The sequence below is a fragment of the Oryctolagus cuniculus genome, chromosome 7, assembly GCF_051225735.1.
Source record: "Oryctolagus cuniculus isolate XC-2025 breed Fujian yellow rabbit chromosome 7, ASM5122573v1, whole genome shotgun sequence".
Classification (NCBI taxonomy): domain Eukaryota; kingdom Metazoa; phylum Chordata; class Mammalia; order Lagomorpha; family Leporidae; genus Oryctolagus; species Oryctolagus cuniculus.
The window spans coordinates 79,201,173-79,226,025 of record NC_142873.1 but is presented as its reverse complement, the minus strand read 5'-3'; the positions used below and the strand labels follow the sequence as shown (position 1 = coordinate 79,226,025).

The 24,853-nt window shown below is 39.7% G+C and overlaps 1 protein-coding gene across 6 annotated transcripts in view; it reads left to right on the top strand.

Annotated features, from left to right (window-relative positions):
• The window catches only part of EPHX4 (epoxide hydrolase 4), a 37,103-nt gene extending 14,797 nt beyond the window's left edge, over positions 1 to 22,306 (top strand). For 5 of the 6 annotated variants that reach the window (XM_002715865.6, XM_089337072.1, XM_089337073.1 and 2 more), the window contains 3 exons: positions 6,558 to 6,661; positions 11,183 to 11,331; positions 21,653 to 22,306. In XM_002715865.6, the coding sequence (XP_002715911.1) occupies positions 6,558 to 6,661; positions 11,183 to 11,331; positions 21,653 to 21,884 (485 nt within the window). In that variant the 3' untranslated portion in view covers positions 21,885 to 22,306. The remainder of the gene's footprint in view (positions 1 to 6,557; positions 6,662 to 11,182; positions 11,332 to 21,652) is intronic. The other variant, XM_089337071.1, reaches the window with a different exon arrangement.
• Positions 22,307 to 24,853: the final 2,547 nt, after the last annotated feature.

Below are 24,853 nucleotides of genomic sequence, written 5' to 3'. Positions count from 1 at the left end.
TATTTGAAAGGCAGAGTTGGAGAGAGGGAGAGACAGACAGACAGACAGGTCTTCCATCCACTGGTTCACTCCCCAAATGGCCACAATGGCCAGAACTGGGCTGATCCAAAGCCAGGAGCTTCTTCCAGATCTGCCATGTGGGTGCAGGGGCCCAAGCACTTGGTCCATCCTCCACTGCCTTCCCAGGTGCATCAGCAGGGAACTGTGTCAGAAGTGGAACAGACAGAACTTGAACCTGTGCCCAAATGGGATGCCATTGCCGCAGGCTGCAGCCTTACCACTACTCCACAGCACCAGGGTCCTCCAATGAACTCCTGTTTATAGGAGTTTTATATTTAAATATTCACTGTATAGGGAATTAAAACTGAGAAATATTTTAAATATCTATGCACTGATTCATTAAAAAAAATTACCTGTTAACACAAATAACACATTTTTAATGAAAACTAACTTCATCTTCCAAGACAAAGTTTTAATGAAAAGAATGTCATTATTTTACACTTTCGCAAATCTCTTTAACTTTTGGCATAATAGAAAACAGCTGGGTTCTCATAGCTGCTTCTGCATCCAGTCTGTTGCAATATGTTGAATTGAAGTAGATGAAGAAATATGGCCTCACACAGATTTGCAATTGGAAAAGGGAGGAGTATTTTAATAACCTCTTCCATTAACTCTGGATTTTCTTCCTTAATACTACACTCAAAAATTGATGGTTTCTTAAAGCTTAGTAACAGTGTAGAATGTGATATCATATAAATGAACTTTTCATACTTTGTTGCGTTGAAATCCATTGGCCCTCTAACATTTTGAATGGATCTGTTATCCATGCACAATTTTGTATCATCATGAATACATTGGAAGTTACTAGTTTACTAAGTTATGCAGCTTTCCATAAGTTGACATTTCATTATACAATATCAAAAATTACATTCACTTACATCACCTCAATCTAATAAGAAGAGCCTTTAAGAGTTGCAAAGCTGTCATTTCACAGTACCAAATACAAGTCTTCCAAAATTCTAAATTTCATTTGAAAGCTTAAATTTTATCAATGGCAAAAAATACTGTTGATTTTTTTCCTTAAAGTGACAGACTGTGTTAATTTTTTTAAAAAGATTTATTTGTTTATTTGAAAGAGTTACAGAGAGAGAGGAAGAGACAGATCTTTCATCTTTTTTTAAATTTTTTTAAATTTTTTATTTTTTGACAGGCAGAGTAGACAGTGAGAGAGACAGAGAGAAAGGTCTTCCTTTTCCATTGGTTCACCCCCCAATGGCCGCTGTGGCCTGTGCACTGCGCTAATCTGAAGCCAGGAGCCAGGTGCTTCTCCTGGTCTCCCATACGGGTGCAGGGCCCAAGCACTTGGGCCATCCTCCACTGCACTCCCAGGCCATAGCAGAGAGCTGGACTGGAAGAGGGGCAACCAGGACAGAATCCGGCGCCCTGACTGGGACGCCGGCAGATCTTTCATCTTTCATCTGCTGGTTCACTCCTCAGATTCCCACTGGAGCTGGGCCAGGCCATAGCTGGGAGCAAGGAGCTTCTTTCAGGTCTCCCATGTGGGTGGCAGGGGCCAAACAATTGGGTGGTCTACTGCTGCTTTTCCCGGGCTATTAGCAAGGAACCGCATTGGAAGTGGAGCAGCTGGTATTTCAGGCAGTGGCTTTACCTGCCACACCACAATGCAGGCACCAACTTTCTTCATTTACAAGAGATTATCTGCAAAATACCCTTGTCTGACTGAAGATAGTTTATTAGTCATTCTTTCAAATAAAAATGGTGTTCCATTAAAATGCAGCTAATTCGATCCATCAACTCCAACAATTGCAAAAGTCCTTTTTCTTCAGACAACCATTATATTTGCATGTGCAACAGAACTGCTGTATATCTACTTCTGTTTCACCACACAGAATATTAAAAAGGTATGTGCTCAAAGACCAAGATTTATGAAAATTAGTAATTTCTGCCATTATATCAAGAACACTGTTAAGTGATGCTGGCACTTATTAAATTAATTGGCTGGTTGATTAATCTGCCACAGTGTGCAGTGGTGAATAATACAATGACTACAGTCTGGTGTATTGTTTGATTTGTGCTAAGGCACCTGCAGCTTTATCCACTATTGCTTTTGTGTCATCAGTACAGATATCAACACAGTGAAAAAAAAGCAAATAATGTCTTGGTGTTGTTATGAAACAGTTGTGACCATCAAGATACCTTCAAATCACATTGGCTGTTCCTTGAGAACTTCTGCTTTAGTGGGAATTCTTATTTTTTTTTAAATTTTATTGTTTTTTGTTGTTTTTTTGTTGTTGGTAGTGGAAACTCTCTTTTTTAAAATAATATTTGTTATTTTCTTGTGTTTTTCCTTTCTTTTTAAGATTTATTTTGTTTATTTGAAAGGCAGAGTTACAGAGACAGGTAGACAAAGAGATAGAAAAAGGTCTTCCATCCGCTGGTTCACTCCCCAAGTGGCTGCAACAGCTGGAGCTGAGCCGATCCAAAGCCAGGAGCCAGGATTTCTTCCAGGTCTCCCACGTGGGTGCAGGGGCCCGAGGACCTAAGCCATTTTCTACTGCTTTCCCAGGCCATAGCGGAGAGCTGGATTGGAAGTGGAGCAACTGGGACTCCAATTGGCACCCACAGGGGATGCTGGTGCTACAGGCCAGGGCTTTAACTCGATGTGCCACGGCGATAGCCAAGTGGGAACTCTTGATATCTAAATAGTGACCAAACACCTGTGAGCAATGGCTAGGCACTATTTATTTGGTTTTGGCAATAATTATAATTTGTCCCTTTTAACTGCTCTTATAAAAATTGCTGAGGTTCAAGTACTGCTACAACCCACCACAGCTCTCTAGAGAACAAAAAATTCAGAACAATACATTTCTATTCCCTCCTCAAAATTACACAAGTGAGGAAGAAAGGGGCCAGGACTCTTAGCAGCATTGCCTGTTATAAGGGTAAGAGTTGATTTTTAGTTACACATCCATTTGACCTACCTCTGGTAGGATGGGGGCTTAGCATTCAAATGTCCTTGAGATTCAGTATATTTTTCTCAGTTGAAACAGGCAGTAGAAGTTATAATATGTGTGTTCAGTTGATTAAGACCTTAGAGTAAATGTGATTTTGGAAGTGATATTATATAAATAATTACAACTGGTGATTTCAGTAAGAAAATACTTGAAATGTTCCTAGAACTGATTTTTTTTAAACTTTTATTTAGTAAATATAAATGTCCAAAGTACAGTTTATGGATTACAATGGCTTTTTCCCCCCTATAACTTCCCTCCCACCCATAACCCTCCCATCTCCCACTCCCTCTCCCATTCCATTCACATCAAGATTCATTTTCAATTATATTTATATACAGAAGATCAATTTAGCATATATTAAGTAAAGATTTCTTCAGTTTGCACCCCCACAGAACATAAAGTGTAAAATACTGTTTCAGTACTTGTTATAGCATTAATTCACATTGATCAACACATTAAGGACAGAGATCCTACATGAGGAGTAAGTACACAGTGACTCCTGTTTTGACTTAACAATTTGACACTCTTGTTTATAGCATCAGTAATCTCCCTAGGCTCTAGTCATGAGTTGCCAAGGCTATGGAAGCCTTTTGAGTTCGCCAACTTCAATCTTATTTCGACAAGGTCATAGTCAAAGTGGAAGTTCTCTCCTCCCTTCAGAGAAAGGTACCTCCTTCTTTGATGGCCCACTAGAACTAATTTTTTTAATAAAGATTTATTTAACCCACTATGCCACAGCACCGGCCCCTCCTGGAACTAAGGTCAATAATAGTTTTGACCTTCTTAGGTCAATATGAGGTTTTTGAGTAACATGCTATAATTTTCCCTTAACTGTATTGGTATCTCAATGCAGGAGTGAATAATCTTATTCACTGATGATTTCATAAAGAATGTAGCATAAACAATGATACATTACCTAAAAGTTATATTTCTAAAAACTCCAACCATGTTGAATATAGTTATAAAATGAGAGATAATAATAAACAGCCTCTGTAGCAAGGAAAATAAGAGTGTAGTGCACAATACATAAATGCAAGGGTGCTTCAAAAATTTATGGGCAGAGATGGGTGTTGTGGCATAGCAGTAGAGCCACCACCTGTGATGCTAGCATCCCATATGGGTGCCGGTTTGTGTCCGGGCTGCTCCACTTCCTATCCAGATCCCTACTAATGGCTTGGGAATGGCAGCAGAAGATGACCCAAATGCTTGGGCTTCTGCTGCCCACGTGAGACCCAGATCAAGCCCTTGGCTTCGGCCTGACCCAACCCTGGTCGTTGTGTCCATCTGGGGAATGAACCAGTAGGATGGAGGATCTCTCTTTTTCATCCCTTCTTTGTGACTCTTTTAAATAAATAAATCTTTAAAAAAAAAGAAAAAGAAAAAAAGTTTATGGGAAGAGGCTAGTGTTTTGGCACAAAAGGTTAAGCTGCCACTTACATTAGCATCCCATTAGCTTGAGCACCAGTTCAAAACTCAGCTGCTCCACGTCCAATGCAGTTTTCTGCTAATGTGTGTGCCTGGGAGGACAGCAGAAGATGACCCAAGTACTGGGGGCCTTGGCACCCACGTGGGAGACCCGGATAGAGTTCCTGGCTCCTGGCTTCAGCCTGATCCAGATCTGGCTGTTGTGACCATTTGGGGAGTGAGTGAACCAGCAACTCCCTTTCTGTTGATGTGCTTTTCAAATAAATAAATAAATATTTTTTAAAAGTTTGTGGAGAATAAAATTAAAATGTGGGATTATTTTGATAACAAAAATTTTTTAGAACCCACACAGAGTTTTTTCATAACTGTTTTTCATGAACTTTATAAAAAATTTTAATTAACTAATCTAAATGTCATCAATTAATTTATTTGAGAGACAGATACAGGTCCTAACTGCTAATTCATTCCCCCAAATGCCTGCAGTTGCCAGGCTGAGCTATAGAGAAGCCAAGAATGTGACTCAATCCAGGTCTCTCAAGTGGGTGGGCCTGGGCAGGAACCCAGTCACTTGAGCCATCACCTCTGCCTCCCAGGGTCTGCTTTAACAGGAAGCTGGAGTTAGGAGCCTACACTGGGTAGCAAACCTACGTACTCTGATAGGGACACAGCCATCTTAATGCTAAACACCCACCCCTCAGATAGATTACAAAAAATTTTTTGCACCAAAATTTATCTTTTGGTTTTCCGTGAATTTTTGAAGTAACCTCGGATACATGTCTGATGTATATGATCATGTTACTCCCCAGGTTAAGAATTCAGTGTCTTCCCAAACTGCCTAAAATAAAATGCTTACATTCTGGTCTTATGTGATCAGGCTTCTGCTTTTCTTTTGGACTCATTTCACATTATCTCCCCCTCACTCTCTACACATCAGCCACACTGGTCTTCTTTCTGGTTCTTGAGTGTCCCAGCCCAGGACCTACTTGCTGTCCCTGGATGCTGCTCATTTTATATTTTTGTGTGACTCTCTCCCTGTTACCACCCAGGACTCGGCCCACGTGTAATATCCTCAGAGGGGCCTCTTCTGACCACCTCTGTTAAATAGGAGTCCCCCATCACTGACAGTCAGACTGCCTTGCTTTATTTCTTCACAGCTTGCTTGCTTGCTTCCTTTCTTTCTTATTTATTTATTTATTTGTTTGAAAGGCAGAGTTACAGAGAAGCAGAGGCAGAAGCAGAGAGAGGTCTTTCAACTGCCGCTTCACTCCCTAAATGGCTACAATGCCCAAAGATGGGCTGATCCGAAGCCAGGAGCCAGGAGCCTCTACCGGGTCTCCCACGCAGGTGCAGGGGCCCAAGGACTTGGGCCATCTTGTTTTCCCAGGCCATAGCAGAGAGCTGGATCGGAAGTGGAGCAGCTGGGACTCAAAGCAGGGTCCATGGAATGCCCGCACTGCAGGTGGCAGCTTTACCCTCTATGCCACAATGCCAGCCCCGGCGTTATTACTTTCTAAAGTCATCACTTAAATATTTGTTACTTATTTATGTGTAAGTTCCTTGTTCCTGAGGACCTGGTCTGTCTTCTCTATTGTTAAATCCCCTGACACACAGTAGATACTCAAATATTCTTTGAATGAATAACTTTTCTAGACATATGAGTGCATTTATTTGAAACACTTCAGTGCCTTTTGAGGCCAAATGAATAAGGTATTCAAATCATATAATCTGTAAGGAAGAATCATTTTAAACAAGAAATGACATCATCATGTATTTCCAAGAAAAGTATTAGGTCACTGATAATGAGTTTGAAGGAAAAACAGTGTTGTTTGAGCTTCCTGTTCCCTTCTGAGTCAAGATTTCATAAACTGGAATTTCCATTTTATTTAAAGTGTTATAAATGTTCAAAATACTAGAAATACCTGTAACAAAATTTAATAACATGAAAATTGGTCCAAAGAGAAATGTACAGAAGTTTATTTGTTTATTTTATTCTTTTATGGGATTGTCTTTAAGGTGTAATTTTCCTAAAAAGAAGTTCTTTCAATGGTAAGTGCTTTATGTCACTTGGAAAAGACTAACACAGCATTTTAATTTCAGAATATATTTTACGACACCCTGCCCAGATGTTCAAATCCAGCTATTACTACTTCTTCCAAATACCTCGGTTCCCAGAATTTATGTTCTCAATAAATGACTTCAAGGTAAGTGAAATAAATAAAGTATTGTTATGATTAACAAAAATGTTTTCTGAAAACTTTAATTGATAATAATCATTGTACATATTTAGGGGATAGAAAATTATTTTTAATTAAAATCTATTTTTACAAAAAAAGTAAAAATAAAAGAAAAATGCTAAAGGTTAATAAATGGTTCTAAGGACTTACTTATTTTTATAAGAATGCCTGTTCAATTTTTGTGTGAGCACTTGTGTCCCTATGGCCACAGGGAGATGAGGGAACAGGAATACCACATGAGAGCTGGATAGCAGCAGAAGTGGAAAAGTCCTTGGGAGGAAACTAAACCACTACACAAAGCAAGCATGCAGGCACTGGTGTACCTGACACCAGGAGTCATACACAAGTATCTTAGAAGATTATTGAATGCTTCTTGTTTATCCAACATGTTATTAGATATTTGGAGAAGTTTAAAAAAGACATAATATCATTTTAAAAAGTTTAAATTTTTTTTAATTTTTAAAAGATGTATTTATTTAGTTGAAAGGTTGAGTTACAGAGAGGCAGAGAGAGAGAGAGAGAGAGAGAGAGAGAGAGAGGTCTTCTAACTGCTGGGTCACTCCCCAGATGGCCACAACAGCTGGAGCTGGGCCACTCCGAAGCCAGGAGCCAGGAGCTTCTTCTGGGTCTCCCACGAGGGTGCAGGGGCCCAAGGAGTTGGGCCATCTTCCGCTGCTTTCCCAGGCCATAGCAGAGAGCTGGATCGGAAGTGGAGCAGCCAGGATTCAAACCAGTGCCCATATGGGATGCTGGCACTGCAGGCAGCAGCTTCATCCAGCTGCAGCGCTGGCCCTGACATAATATCATTTTACTTGGAAATAATTCTGCATCCACAAATGTACTTCAAAAAGTTCATAGAAAATGGAATTAAAAGATACTGGCCGGCGCCGCGGCTCACTAGGCTAATCCTCCGCCTAGCGGCGCCGGCACATCGGGTTCTAGTCCCGGGTGGGGCGCCGGATTCTGTCCCGGTTGCCCCTCTTCCAGGCCAGCTCTCTGCTGTGGCCAGGGAGTGCAGTGGAGGATGGCCCAGGTGCTTGGGCCCTGCACCCCATGGGAGACCAGGAAAAGCACCTGGCTCCTGGCTCCTGCCATCGGATCAGCGCGGTGCGCCGGCCGCAGCGCGCTGGCGGCGGTGGCCATTGGAGGGTGAACCAACAGCAAAGGAAGACCTTTCTCTCTGTCTCTCTCTCACTGTCCACTCTGCCTGTCCAAAAATAAAAAAAATAAAATAAAATAAAATAAAAATAAAAGATACTTTGGTTCAAAGAGTTTTTGAAATTCGCGCATAGTTTTCTCATAATACACATTTCCCTGGAAGACCCCTCATATGTCTGACAGATAAGGAATTTATTTGTTTACATAACCTAATGCCACTATCAAACTAACAAATGCATAATAACTTAATATTTAATACAGATTCAAATTCCCTTAACTGTCTCACTACCTTGGTATACTTCACTAGTTGGAATCAGGAACCAAACAAGGTCCACATATCGTATTTGTTGTCAAGGCTTGTAAAATCTAGAACACTTCCTTCACTCTGTTTAATGCCACTTACCTATTGAGCAGATTTGGCCGTTTGTCCTGAGAGTTGGCTGATTGCTTTGTTGAGATGGTATTCAACTCTTCCTCTGATCCTTGATTTTACTACTTCATGGTGCTGCTGATCTAGAAGCTCAATAATGATTGTCTAATTCTGTCATTCTTTCTGCTTTTATTAACTGGAATTCTACAAAGAAGAATTTTCCCACATTTACTTTGCTTATTTTGAAATACAGTTCACATAAGAATGGCAGGATAAATGTTTCATTCTTTATTGAAATGCTTTCAGAGTAATGAAAACATGGATGATATTACCATGCATTTACAATCATTATTCTTTTTGATGCCCAGATTGTCCCATATTAGGCAACCCTTCAGGTTGACTCCTTATGACATAATCCCTTAAATTAAGGGTAGCTTGTTTTCTTTATGTCCTGAGTTTATCTTTTACTTTCTGCTCCCAGTGTGGAATCAGTCATGTAGTTCCTTTTAGTAGGAAACGATATTTAGAGGCTACAGTCTGAGTGTCAAGGTGATCTTTATAATTGGGTTTTCATTGCTTTTAGATCTTTCCATTGGACAGGATTTGGACACACTTTTTTTTAGAAAGAAGAAATAAATAAATCATGCATTGTGTATTGTTCAGTTTTTTTATTACTATAACAAAATATCTGAGATAGTCTAATGTTATTAAGAAAAGTGGCTTACTTTGGCTTGTGGTTCCAGAGATTCACAGTCTAAGATTAGATGGATCCCAGTGGTTTAGCAGCTAGTAGTGACTTTCTTGCTGACTGAGTCCTGAGGCAGCACAAAGCATCACATGACAAGAGACAGGGAGCATGCCAGTCTATGTCTCTATCCATGTAAGGCCACCAACATTCAATCATGGGGGTCTTACCCAAGCAACCTAATTCAATCTGCTTTAAAAGGCCCGGCCTACAAATGCTGTGGCTCTCAGAAGCATTAACGTAAGACTTTGGGGAATAAATTGCATGAATTTGGGACTCACATCATACTCAAACCATAGCAAGTTCTTATATTTCCAAAAAAATTTAAGGCTAGAGAGCTTTTTCTTATTTCTGTGACTTTGTATAAAGCATTTATATGGTTTGAAGTCAAAGCTTTAAAACAAAGCATATTTACAGAGGTCTTGCCTGCCTGTTTCCTCCATCCTCTGTATGAAATGACATTGATTTTCTACCCTTGCTTTTTTTTTCATTAACAACTGGAGATAACTAAATATCACCATACAGAGTTTTTTTTTTTTAAGGAGTCTATTAATATATTAGATTCTCTGGGCCAAGCAAGTGCATAATTACTATAACACAATTCTCATCAATTCTCAAGTTAACATGACTGGGTCAGGTCAAAACTGGGGGCCTGGAACTCCATCTGGATAGCCCACATGGGTCCAGGGGCTCAAGCATCTGGACTGTCATAACGTGCCTTCCCAGGCACATTAGCCAGGAGCTGAATCAGAAGCAGAGCAGCCTGGACTCAAACTAGTGCTCACATGGGATGCCAGTCATCACAGACAGTGGCTTAACCCATTGTGCCACAACTCTGGCCCCAGTATCTGCATCTTCAACAAGCTTTCCAGTGATTCTGGTGCATGTGGGTTTTGTTTTTGTTTTTGTTTTTGTTTTTGTTTTTGTTTTTGTTTTTTTGGCAGGCAGAGTGGACAGTGAGAGAGAGACAGAGAGAAAGGTCTTCCTTTGCCGTTGGTTCGCCCTCCAATGGCCACCACGGCTGGCACGCTGCAGCCGGCGCACCGCGCTGATCCGAAGGCAGGATCCAGGTGCTTCTCCTGGTCTCCCGTGGGGTGCAGGGCCCAAGCACTTGGGCCATCCTCCACTGCACTCCTGGGCCACAGCAGAGAGCTGGCCTGGAAGAGGGGCAACCGGGACAGAATCCGGCGTCCCGACCAAGACTAGAACCCGGTGTGCCAGTGCCGCAGGTGGAGGATTAGCTTAGTGAGCCGCAGCGCCAGCTGGTGCATGTGGTTTAGATCTGTACTTTGAGCAATGCTGATATAGAAGAGTGTTTTTCAAATTATGAATGGGACCTTTCAGGGAGTCATGAAATTGATTTAGTGACTTGTGAATAGAATTTTTACAAATTAAGTAGAATAGAATTGAATTAAAATAGTGTACATTATAATAAGAACTGTTTTTTTAAACTTTTGTATATGTATATGTATAGCATATATTTCAAATAGACATGAAACTGATATGAATTGGGTGGTGATGTAAAATGTATTCATTATCCCAAATTATGGTTAAAACAAAAAATATGAACAATTTCATGGGGTTGTAGGGGGAGAATTAGTTGTCAGTAGGCATAGCTGGAATTGGGCCATATTGTATGAACAGCCACCAGGAAGACAGAATGCTTTTCCTAAGAGTGAAGTGTGCACGGGAGAGTAGAAGAGAGCAATATTAAAAGTAAAGCCAGGGGGGCCGGTGCCTGGCTCACTTGGTTAATCCTCTGCCTGTGGCGCCAGCATCCCATATGGGCGCCGGGTTCTAGTCCCGGTTGCTCCTCTTTCAGTGCAGCTCTCTGCTGTAGCCCGGGAAGGCAGTGGAGGATGGCCCAAGTGCTTGGGCCCTGCACCCGCATGGGAATCCAGGAAGAAGCACCTGGCTCCTGGCTTCGAATAGGCGTAGCTCTAGCCGTTGCGGCCATTTGGAGAGTGAACCAATGGAAGGAAGACCTTTCTCTCTGTTTCTCTCTCTCACTGTCTATGACTCTACCTGTCAAATAAATTAAAAAAAAAAAAAAAAAAAAAAAAGTAAAGCCAGAAAAGCAGAAGTATATAATAGTGAGGTCTCTAGCGTGGCCGAGCAGAGATTAGGAGTGGTCAGTGCCCGTTTAAATGCTGAAGAGGCAGATTATTACTAGGTGACTGAAAGGTTCTGATTACTCTCTTTTCATTTCAATTAGGCTTTGAAACACCTGTTTACCAGTCACAGCACTGGCATTGGAAGAAGAGGATGTCGATTAACAACAGAAGACCTTGAGGCTTATCTTTATGTCTTTTCTCAGCCTGGAGCATTAAGTGGTCCAATTAATCATTACCGAAATATCTTCAGGTCAGACTGATTTCTTATTAGCTAAGTAAAATACTTCAATATGACCCTAAAGAGATAATACTTTATTTTTAAGAGTAAGTTCACTACTTATCCAAAGACTCAACTAAGGCATTCTGATTTTTTTCACAGAAAATTTCAAATGTATGGAAGAGTAGAGAAAGTAATGTAATAGATCCCCCTTATGTCACTTGTTTTAACAATTATTCAATTCTCTTTCCCTTTAGATTATTTTGAATAGATTTCTATTTTAGTTATATATATATAATATTTATTTATTTGAATGTCAGAGTTACAGAGAGAGACAGAATCAGAAAGAGAGAGAGGGAGAGAGAGAGAAAGAAAGATTTTCTATCTGCTGGTCCTCTCCCCAGATGGCCGCAGTGGCTAGGTCTGGACCAGGCTGAAGCCAGGAGCCTGGAACTTCATCTAGGTCTCCCTCATGGGTGGCAGCAGCCCAACCAACTGGGCCATCTTTCACTGATTCCCAAGGTGCATTAGCAGGGAGCTGGATCAGAAGTGGAGCAGCTGGGACTTGAACTGGCCCTCCTGTGGGATGCCAGACTCACAGGCAGTGGCTTAACCTAATGTATGACAACTCTGGCCCCTATTTTAGTTATATTTTATATGTACATTTATTCATTAAAGAAATATTTATTAAGCATTTTCTTTTTTTCAGGCTGTGTAAGTATTCAGGATACAGTAATGAGCAACACTAGATGAAGTCGGCCTAGTGGGGGAAACACATTTAGAAAATAACCACAGTGGTGAGTGTATGAGTATCAACTAAAAGAAAGGCTTTGAAAGAAAGAGATGAGAACTGAGGAGATGATGTCCAAACAAGGAAGTAAAGGATGATTTAGGTGTTGACTAGACAAAGCCAGACACTTGGCATTTCAGAAAAAGGAAATGGCAGCTGCCAAAGCTGTGTTTGCAAACAGAGGGTTGTGGCTTCAAGTAACAGAATTAGAGCCAATGTGGCTGGAGCACAAAATAAGAGTGAGACAGAGTGTGGAATGAAAACAGGTCCCAGAGGTAGGTAGCAGCTGGCCATACACAGTCAAGGAGACATTATTAAGGTTGTAAGAGTCACAAGGAGGTCAGCCACAGCTCACTAGGCTAATCCTCTGCCTTGCGGCGCCGGCACACCGGGTTCTAGTCCCGGTCGGGGCACCAGATTCTTTCCCGGTTGCCCCTCTTCCAGGCCAGCTCTCTGCTGTGGCCAGGGAGTGCAGTGGAGGATGGCCCAAGTCCTTGGGCCCTGCACCCCATGGGAGACCAGGAGAAGTACCTGGCTCCTGCTGTCGGATCAGCGTGGTGCGCCAGCCGCAGTGCGCCGGCCGCGGTGGCCATTGGAGGGTGAACCAACGGCAAAGGAAGACCTTTCTCTCTGTCTCTCTCTCTCACTGTCCACTCTGCCTGTCAAAATAAATAAATAAATAAATAAAAAAGAGTCACGAGGAGCAGATATTGTAGTGCCACAGGTGAGGTCACTGTCTGGGACACTGGCATCCCGTATTGGAGTACCAGTTGGAGACCTAGCAGCTCTGCTTCTAAATCAGCTCCCTGCTAATGTATTATGGGAAGCAGCATATGGTAGCTCAGATGTTTGGGGCCCTACTGTCCATGTAGGAGACCCAGATGGATGTTCTGGCCTGTCATGGCCCTGGCTGTTATAGGTCTCTTTCTCTCTCTCTCTCTCTCTCTCTCTCTCTGCCTTTCAAATTGATCAAAATAAGAAAGCAAATAAACATTGTTTTTAAAAAGAGCCATGAATAGGAAACCAATGAATGAGAGGTTCAAGCAGAAAAGCAGAAGAGATCCAAGTGTCTTTGGATAAGTTGATTCAAGCCATGATGTACAGAATATTTTGAAAGACATTCAGAGTGAATGTGGGGAAGGTACAGCAGTACAGGCTACAGAAGATGATAGCTTGAATGAGCCTGAAAACAGAGTTGGAGAGAGTGGGTAGATTTAAGAGGTAAAATCTACAGGGCTTGGCAATGAGTTAGATGTAATGGGAAGACAAGAGATGGCAAAGATAGGACGGGGTGGGCATTTGGCCCAATAGTTAAAATGCCACTTGGTACACCCACATCCCACATGAGAGTGCATGGATTTGAGTCCCAGTTCTGCTTCCAATGCCAGCTTCCTGTTAATGCACCTTCCTGGGAGGCAGCAGATGATGGTTCAAGAACTTGAGTCCCTGCCACCCATGTATGGGACCCAGATTAAGTTCTGGGCTCCTGGCTTTGGCATTACCCAGCCCCATCTGTTGTAGGCATTTGTATGGGCAACCAGTGAATGAAAGATCTTTCTCTGTCTCTGTCTCTCTCCCTTTCTGCCTTTTAAATAAACTGAAAATAATTTTTAAAAAGATTTTAAAGTATAATGACAAAAAATGATTGAAAGTAAGAGGATGGGAAAAAGTTTTAGCAGATGTTGGCTTAAATAAAACAAAATCTCTCAAATTCTTTGAATCTGGAATCCAAGTGGAGTCATGACATCATTAAATCATATCAGTAAGGGGAGAAGAAATAAATCCAAACTTTTGCTGATTAATAACAGCAGCAACAAACTTGCAAATGCCATGCCCCCCCCCCAGGTATTTCTACAAGTTTGTGGGAAATTCAATTAAAAGATACTTATGTTAATGCAAAAACTGAAATCCATGTACAGTTTTTCATAATAAGTACTTTCCATGAACTTTTTGAAGACCCCTTGTGTGTGCGTAGGGGGGCATATAGGGCTGTTAATTTAAATGTAGGTAACAATTCATCAAACAAGACAAATGACTGCAGAAACTGTACATTATATTTTATAGGATACAACAATAATGACTGAAGTCCATGTTTTCTTGTTTGTTGTTGTTTACAAATAACGTTTGCAAAAAGAATGATATATTTTTAGACAATTCTCCATTTTGGACAGGAGACTAGAATGATAATTTTAAAAATGTTCTCATTTTATTCCTTTATCAGTGCTATCTTTGAGATGCAGAGGAGTATGCTTTCAGTAGCTATGGAGAAAGAGGGAAAATACTCTCATCTTTCTGCAGTTCATTAGGAGTTTCATTCCCAAGAGTAAGCATTAGAGTGAGCATGTTAATGAGCAGAGGTAGGGTTGGGGGAGGAGAGAGAGAGAGAAAAGCAGGTCTGTGAATGTCAACACTCAAGTTTATAAAGGCAAAAGACAGAGCTCTAACTGCATTGTTATAGGTTAAATCTAGTTGGCTGAAGGTCCCTTCAGACCTTCTGAAAGCTCAACTGACCCCTATGAGCAGTTCATTATGTAGGGTAAGCAAAGCACACAATTAAAAACAGGATTATTATATATATATATATATGTATGTAATAGCACTAGAAATATGATGACGTTCTTGTGCTCAGGCATGAAAATAGCCCTCTTTTGTCATCCCAGCCTACCTAGCACCACAGCCTCCTCTAAGAACTCTCCAGAATTTGGAACTGAGGAACCAGAGTGAACTGGGAATCACATTGGCTATTGAATCTACACTGTAAAAAGATAAACTTCTAACTAAGCATCAGATAATAAAGCAAAAACATATTTACAAGGAAAAATGGCCAAAATCCATAATGACTTTGGGAAAATTTAATGTACCTCTCTCAGAAGCTGATCAATAAAACAGGAAAAAAAAGGATTAGGATATAGAAGATTTGAACAACCCTATTAATATATTTGCTGTCATGAAAAATTCTAAAACTCTCTATCCAGCAATTATAAAACACATGTTATTTTCAAGGCTGGCATTATGGCATAGCAGGTAAATTCACCACTTGTCATGCCAGCATCCCATATGGGCTCTGGTTCGAGTCCCAGCTGCTCCATTTCTAATCCAACTCCCTGCGAATGTGCCTGGGAAAGCAGTGGAAGATGGCCCACGTGCTTGGGCCGCTACACCCATGTGGGAGATCTGGAAGAAGCTCCTGGCTTCCGTCTGGCCCTTCCTTGGCTGTTGCAGCCATTTGGAAATGAACCAGTAAATGGAAGCCCTTTTTCTCTGTCTCTCCCTCTCTCTATACATACTCTGCCTTTCAAATAAATAAAATAAATCTTTTTAAAAAATATACATTATTTTCAAGGGTATAAGAAATATTTACAAAGATTGTTTATAAATTGGACTACACAGCAAGTCCTAACCAATACCAAAGAATCAGTATCATACAGATTATATCTGTGAACACAAAGAAGTTAGAAATTAATAAAAACAAAGTTTTGATGCCAGTGCCGTGGCTCACTTGGCTAATCTTCCACCTGCGGCGCCGGCACCCCAGGTTCTAGTCCCAGTTGGGGTGCCGGATTTTGTCTCGGTTGCTCCTCTTCCAGTCCAGCTCTCTGCTGTGGCCCAGGAAGGCAGTGGAGGATGGCCCAAGTACTTGGGCCCTGTACCCGCATGGGAGACCAGGAGAAGCACCTGGCTCCTGGCTTCGGATCAGCGCAGCGCACCGGCCACAGCATGCGGCTGTAGCGGCCATTTGGTTGGGGGGTGAACCAACAGAAAAGGAAGACCTTTCTCTCTGTCTCTCTCACTGTCTAACTCTGCCTGTCAAAAAAAAAAGTTTTGGCAAATTCCATATATTCATAAATTTGAAAAAAAATTACTAAATAACTCATGGATCAAAAAATCATAACAGGAATTAGTAGAAACCTAGAGAAATGATAATATCAAAGCATGTGGAATGCAATTAAAAACAATACTTAGGAAGAAATATATATCTTTACATGCTAATGTTAGAAAAGAAGGTTGAAAATTAATGAGCAAAAATTCCAATTCAAGAAGTTAGAAAAAGAACATATAAACAAAAATAAATCAGGAGGAAAATAACTTAAATTAAATGAAAAGCAATAATATAACAAAAAATAAAGACACATTGGAGAGAATTGGCAAAAGCATATTCTCTGAAAAGACTATCAAGATAGATAAACTTTTGGGAAAATTGGCCAAGAAAAAAGCAGAAGGCACAAATAAACAGTATTAGACATCAGAAAACATAAAATAAACATATACAAATATAATAAACATTAAAATATAAAATCTTAGGTTAACAAATCTAAGAACATTGACAAGATGATAGTTTTGAAGGAAAAAACTTACCTAAAATTAACTCTTGAAGAATTACACAGCTGAATAGACTTATAGTCATTAAAGAAATTGGGAAATTAATTTAAAGCATATGTGCAAAAAAACACATGCATACACAAATACATACCTGTATGTAGAGACTTAGATGATTTTACAGGTAAGTTTTTCCATGGAAAATCCCACTGTTAATAGGCTCTTTCAGATATTATAAAAAGAAGATATGCTTCGTTTCTCTGTCTCTTTCCCTCATATGTATGAGATTATATATATAACCCATTAATTTAACTTACCGCAGTAACAGATTAAAGAGAAAAACAGAATCATCTCAATTTTTTAACAAGCAGGTGATAAAAATTTGACACACTCTCACGAAAGACCTCTTAGTAATCTGGAAATGGAAGATATAGAAGTGGACCAGAAATAAGTTAGACTCCAAAATAGCCAAGGTCGTTTTGAAGACAGAATAGGTAGGTGACTATCTCTATTAGATATCAAGACTTATAATGAGGCTATAAAATAAATATAATGTGGTATTCACTCTATAATGGACAAATTGACTAATGAAATAGAGAAGAAAGCCCAAAAATAGAATCACATATATGGGAACTTGCTATGACAGACATAGCATTTTTTTAAAGATTTATTTACCTATTTGAAAGGCAGAGTTACAGAGAGGCAGAGGCACAGAGAGAGAGAGAGAGAGAGTTCCTCCATCCGCTGGTTCACTCCCCAGATGGTCATAACGACTGGAGCTACACTGATCTGAAGCCAGGAGCCAGGAGCTTCCTCCGGGTCTCCCATGTGGGTGCAGGGCCCATCCTCCACTGCCTTCCCAGACCACAGCTGGAGGAGCTGTGGAGCAGCTGAGTCTCAAACCGGTGCCCACATGGGATGCCAGCAGTGCAGGCGGCAGCCCCACCCACTACGCCACAGCTTGGGCCCCGACATAGTATTTTAAACTAGTAGTAGATTCCATATATTTTGTTGGAGTAACTAGTTATCCATATCTTTTTTTAAAAAAAAGATTTATTTATTTGTTTGTTTGAAAATCAGTTACACAGAGAGAGGAGAGGCAGAGAAAGAGAGAAAGGTCTTCCATCCTTTGTTCATTCCCCCTTTGGCTGCCAATGACCAGAGCTGTGCCATTCCGAAGCCACGAGCTTCTTCCAGGTCTCCCACAGGGGTGCAGGGGCCCAAGGAATTGAGCCATCTTCCACTGCTTTCCCAGGCCACAGCAGAGAGCTGAATTGGAAGTGGAGCAGCCAGGTCTCAAATCCACGCCCATATGAGATGCCAGCACTGCAGGCACAGCTTAAGCCACTACACCACAGCGCTGGCCCTAGATATGCATCTTTTACCAGGCAAAAAAATAAACTTTAGGGAAATTAAAAGTGCAAATGTGATAAGAAAAACTTTTAAATGTCTGGAACATAAAACTTTCATGACCTCAGGTCTCAATTATTTCTTAAATAATGAAAGGAGTCAGTTCAAGCGGGAATGACAAAAAGGGCCCCTCTGAGGGTCCTAGAGCTAGAAGGCAAGTGTGATGATAAAAGACACATAACGAATTTCGTTGATTAGTGGGGAGCAAAGCAGCTGTGCTGCCAAGGCCACACAGTAGGCCCAGTGGCTGGAGTTGTCTGTGCCCAGTCTCAGGAGTGTGGTGAAGACAAACAGCTCCCCCCACTGACAGGCCCTGAGATAGAACTTTTTCTGTCCTGTAAAAGTCACAACCGTATGGGAGGAATGGGAGATAAAAACACAGGCTGAGCTCACCATACAAAAAACACTTTTCTAAAAAACGTACAGGCCGGCGCCACGGCTCACTAGGCTAATCCTCCGCCTTGCGGCGCCGGCACACCGGCTTCTAGTCCCGGTCTGGGCGCCGGATTCTGTCCCGGTTGCCCCTCTTCCAGGCCAGCCCTCTGCTGTGGCCAGGGAGTGCAATGGAGGATGGCCCAAGTGCTTGGGCCCTGCACCCCATGGGAGACCAGGAGAAGTACCTGGCTCCTGCCATCGGATCAGTGTGGTGCGCCAGCCACAGCGCACCAGCCGCGGTGGCCATTGGAGGGTGAACCAACGGCAAAGGAAAACCTTTCTCTCTGTCTCTCTCTCTCACTGTGCACTCTGCCTGTCAAAAAAAAAAAAAAAAAAAAAAAAAAGTTGTACAAGCTTTCCAATGGGCAATAAGATATCCAGATCACTTCCTTTCAAAGGTTTTTTCTCGCTGAAGGAGCCCTGCCTGGCTGCTTTCCTGGGAGCTCTCCCTCTGTCCTTTCAATTTCTCTCCTCTTTTCAGTAAACTCTTTTTCTAAAAATTGCCTTCTCAGTTTGTTCTTCTGCCTCGTACTTCATCGCAGTTGATAGGTATTCTCTACCAGCTGAAACATCTTGGTGCATTTACAAGAATTGGACACCACCTCTATTAGCTGTAATAATAAGATACAAATAGCTCAAACTATGAAGATTGATACATTTGACTGTATTAAATTATTTATTACAAGCAGGTAATAAAAATTTGACACACTCTCACGAAAGACCTCTTAGTAATCTGGAAATGGAAGATATAGAAGTGGACCAGAAATAAGTTAGACCCCAAAATGGCCAAGGTCATTTTGAAGACAGAATAGATAGGTGACTATCTCTATTAGATATCAAGACTTATAATGAGGCTATAAAATAAATATAATATGGTATTCACTCTATAATGGACAAATTGACTAATGAAATAGAGAAGAAAGCCCAAAAATAGAATCACATATATGGGAACTTGCTATGACAGACATAGCATTTTTTTTTTTTTAAGATTTATTTACCTATTTGAAAGGCAGAGTTACAGAGAGGCAGAGGCACAGAGAGAGAGAGAGAGAGAGAGCCTTCATGTGGATGGTAAGAAACTAGTTCCAGCCTCATCATGACTCCTAGAGCAGTGGTCTTTAAATTCTAGTGTGTGGTGGAGTGAGCTGGAGGGATTAAAATGCAGACTGGGCCCCATTTCCAGAGTTTCCAATGCAGTAGATCTGGTAGAGGAGCCAACCACCAGCATTTCTAGCAAGTGTCAGGTGATGATGACGCTGTTGGTCACGAGGCCACACTTTAAGAACCAGTGCTTTAGGGCGAGGTGAAGAAAAGAAATGGGTAAGGTAAGGAGAAAGATGCAGTTATTCCTGCAGTGCTTTATTTCTTAAGCTGAGAGGTGGGTGTGTAGGTGTTATGATTTTGTATGTAACTTTTTAATTAAAGTAATGAAATATTTTCTTATAAAAATGTAATGTTGAAGTGTAACAGTCTGTAAATTGCTGCCTAAATACTTGTAAATCAGTTGATAACTCAAGACTTTGGAGGAATGATGTTAAATTGCCACTAAAAATTTGAAATCAGCATGTTAAAAGCATTTTGATAGGCTAAACAATTAACGATATGGAGCAACAATCACTACTACTTGCTTCAGTTTTTTAGGTTTTCCAAATTGTTCTTATACTAAGATTGATCATTTAGTCAGAAATATTTTATCCAGTATTTCCCAATAAGTTATTTATCTTGACAACCCATTCTCTTAAGATATGTGATGTTTTACCTTATTTTAGATATAATTTATATTTCACATGAAATTTAGCAGTTTGTGGCCTCAGGACCAGCGAATATGTTTTTCTTTTACTTTGGGAATTTCTCCGTATTATCCTCAGTTTGACCTGATGAACAATTTGCATTTCTCTTTGTCTAATAGTCTTTTCAAATTCCCCTTACCTTACTAATTCAGTTATCATTTGCACAGATATCGCTAAAATATACAGATAATGTTTTAGGTTTGGACATTTGATGTGCTCTAGAATGTATATTTTTTCTGTCAGTTTATGTGTTAATAAGGAACTTAATTTTAGCTGCCTTTTAACAACCAAATGAGGGCCATTTATAGGGGCATCAAATGTTAAGTCCTTGATTTACATATGTGATATCCTATATATTCCAGCAGCATTCTATCAACTCAAGTAGCCACAAGTCTGATTTTTTGATTAACAAGCAAAACTGTGACTCAGTGCTGGACAGCTTCTAATTAGATGTTCATTTTCATTCTTAGTCAAAAGGAGTCTAATTAACACCAGTCACCTTTCTAAAAAGCAGTGTAACAGAAGGTATCAAAAGCTTTAAAAATATTTAAGCCCTTTAGCTCGGGAATTCCACTTACAGGGCTCTTGCCCAAGGAAATTTTTTGAAATGCCAACATAGATTTGGACACAAAATGCTCAACATAGCGTCAGTTAAAACAAGGAAAATACCACAGCAGCTAAATATTCAGTTATAAAGGGATAATCTGGTCATTTATGGGTTGTAATACCATAAGATAATACCTTATATAATTTAAAAAATTTAATATTCAGAAATGAGAAAGTCCTTAAGATAATATTAAATATTAAATTTACAGTCATACACTCTGTGTAGATTGAATATATTTATTATATTGTCTTTCTAGTATGGTCTCGACTGTAATCATAGAAATGAACAAAAGATTATTTTTTGATGTAGGAATTACCCATGATTTTATTTTTATTCTTTCTACTTTTCTGTGTTTAAGAAACTACACAAAAAAAGAACTTTCTTGTAAATATAATATCACATAATATTAAAGCTTAGTCCAAATACATTTGCTAATTTTTCAGCTCCAATTTTCACATAAAATACATCAGATTATCTAAGAATAGCTTAAACTATAAGTAAACACTAACACAATTTAAAGCTATCCCTCATCACACTATTCAGAAATTCTAGTATCCTTTAAAGCATATTAGTCCTCAAAGTGATGAATTTCATATTTAATTTATAGCCTTCCTTATAAATTTTGCTAGCCTCATCCAATTTAAAATTTTATTGGACCCTTTCTTAAATGGCCTTTTAAATTTTTCATTGTATATGTTGATTGCCTAATGCAGTGTTTCTCAACCATTTTTTTCATTATCACCTCCCCAGGGAGCACTTCTAGACATTTTTTTCCTAATTGCCCCACCTCACCTCATGAAAGTTTAATGTATGCTTATGTACAGTATGTATGTCTATGCTCTATGTATAAAGAGTAAGACTTTTTCACTCTCCCAAGAAGAAATTTTCACCCTTTTGCAGGTGATATTACCCCCTTAGGGAATGCATGGCCTGCTAGAACGTTATGGGAACCTGTTATTCTAACTTTGGTCATGAATTCCAAGCCTGCGTGTTTTGTTTTTGTAGCTGCCTGCCCCTTAAACATCACATGGTGACCACTCCAACACTACTACTGTGGGGCGAGAAAGACGCATTTATGGACGTTGAAATGGCCGAAGTCACGAAGATCTATGTTAAAAACTATTTCAGGCTAACCATTTTGTCAGAAGCCAGTCACTGGCTCCAGCAAGACCAACCTGACATAGTGAACAAATTGATATGGACATTTCTGAAAGAAGAAACAAGAAAAAAAGATTGATTGTTATTTATCTTCTATGTGGGGTCTGTAATGAAGTCTCTAAATAATTTTTAAAAATTTATTCACCAACTTCTTTATGTTTTATTAGGGAAAAACTTTTAATATTCTTTATCATGAATAAATGAGAAAATCCAAGAATGTGTAAACATGTAATAAATGTTGATTTTCATCTGTTGTATTTTGCACAGAAAAGTGTCTGCCTTAAAATGTATATACTTGTACAAAAAGAAAGTTGGGGAAAGTGGCTCAGTTTGGGTTTCTTGCTGTCTTCACCCTGTTAACTTATGGTGCCTTTTACAAGTGTATGTCAAAGATGAGCTGTGCCATTTGAAGAGGCAAATCTGCAATGGTATAACTCTTCATTTTATTGTTTAAAAATTCTTTTTACCATTTTTTAACCATTAAAAAAGTCTAATGTCAAATATCTGAGATTTATAGTGTATCTTAGTTTGAAGGTTAATGTTATGGGTGAATATGCATTTTTAAAATGGTACATAAATACTTTTTTTAAAAAAAAAGTTTTATTTATTTATTTATTTGAAAGTCAGAGTTACAGAGAGAGGAGGGAAAGAGAAAGAGAGAGAGAGAGGTTTTCCATCCACTGGTTCACTCCACATATGGTCACAAAGACCAAGGCTGGGTCAGACAGAAACCACGAGACAGGAGCTTCATCTGAGTCTCCTACATGGGTATAGGGCCCAAACACTTGAGCCATTTTCAGCTGCTTTTCCCAGACCATTAGCAGGTACCTGGATCAGAAGTGGTGCAGCCAGGATACAAACTGGTGCCCATATGGGATGCTGGCATCACAAACAGCGGCTTTACCGCTATATTACAATGCTGGCCCCATAAACACTATTTATACTGAAAAATTAACTTTTTTTAATTGACATCCCTCCAGTGTCTCCAAAGTACTGTACTTACATTCAGCACGACTGCAAGAGAAAATATTTTCAGTATATATATATATATATATATATATATATATCTGGAACAGATTTTTGTAATAATTATCAGAGTAGTAACAAAAAAATTGACAGCCAAGAGATGATCTAGAGATTCCTATATGTATCTCATTTGTAAGTATGTTTGTATTGGTTGAAAACTGCAGTGTGGAAGCGGATTCATTAAATTACTTGCCTTAATTCTCCAGCTTAATTGGTCAGAGATTTCAGATAAGGATCAAAATACCTTTTTGTCTCATTCATGAAACAAGAATTGAAATACTGTATTTCCTATGTGCACTGGAACCTGTGCTCTCTGTGGCAGGGATTTTTAATTGTATTGTTAAGTGGTAAGTACCCAAAGTCTAAAATAAGGGCCTGACATATCATAAGCATTCAAGTATTTGCTTAACTAATAAATACAGGAGCCTCCTCCTTATCCACAAAGGATACATTCTAAAACCCTAGTGGATGCAGGAAACCCTCGGATGGTAAAAAATCTTACACAGCAATATCTTTTCCATGTTAACTAAGCACTGTGGCTAGAACTTTTGCAGTTTGAGGTGTAATAGCAAACTAACATGGATTTCTTTGTTGTTCTTCCCAATTTCACAGATAAAAGATTTGTTTTTACAACCTCAGCATACAATTTTCTTTTTATTGTCAAGAACTTCCACTTTTCACTTAAAGGGAGCACTTTGTGGCTTCTCGTTTGGTGTAGCCAAATTGCATATCACTACTCTTGTGGTTTGGCTATTATTAAGTAAAATAAAGATTCCTTGAACACTAGCACTTTGATACAGCAACAGTTGATCTGATAATTTAGATGGCTAATGAGCAGTTAGTGTACACAGCCTAAATAGCTGGACAAAGGGATGACTCATATCCCAGGAAGGAACTAGATGGTGTGATATTTCATCACACTACTCAGAATGACTTGGCAATTTAAAATGTATGAATTGTTTGTTTCTGAAAATTTAATATTTTCAAAACTGTCATTGACCACCACAGGCAACTGAAAGTAAAACCACAGTCAAGGAGAGCCTACTGGAATATATGAGACCCACTGCTGGGCATTGTGGGGGAACATAAAAGGAAGATAGCATAGTGACATAGAAGTTTCCCTAAAAAAGCATGCACAGAATGCAGTTAAGCAAGGGTTTAAGAGTAAAAGTGAACACAGGGAAGAGTGGGAAATGAGTTACTTCATAGAGAACAATGCCAACTCAAGGGAGTACCATTTGGTATTCTCTTGGTTGCTTTCCTTTGACATGGAAACAGTAACATTGCTGAATCATGGCACCTTAGAGATACACTGTGTTCCAAAATAAGCCCAATGTTGGTGAAAGGGACATTTCCTTCAGGAAGCATAGTTCTGACAGTGACAGAAGAAAATGGACTGTCTCTAAGAAGTTTCATAATTGTATCACAGCAACTCATATTTATAATAAAAGCCCAATTCTCCATATACCTTATACTGTGCCTCATAACAATATTGGAAGGTATGGAGTGTCACCAATTTATAGATGTGAAAATGAAATTTAACAAAGAACTTTGCCAATGCCTACACTTCAAAACACTGGAGCCAGGACCTGACCTACATCCATCTGGCTGTGAAGCCAGTGCACTTTCCACTTACATCACATTCTCTAGTAGTAACTCAGTGTACTTCCAGAAAAGAAGCATCTACTGCAACCTATAACTTGATTTTTAATTTTGGAAAAAGAATTCAAATTAGCAATTAGCAAACACAAGAATATACAGCATCATCAGAGTTGCAAATGCTAAAAGGTATAGAAGAAAGCCTTGTTCATATCAACTTTGTACTTTCTTGTTGATCGCTTTCTTGTTGATCACTTCCTAAGCCAGCAGCAAAGGCCAGAATAGAACTAGTTGATTGTGTGTGTTAATAAAGTAATCTTGACTTATTTTAATGAAAATTTGTTACTGACAAAAGTGAATGCAAGATTGATAGTTGTTACTTTGGTGAATTTGGAATGCTGGCTGGCTCCTGTGGGCTAATAT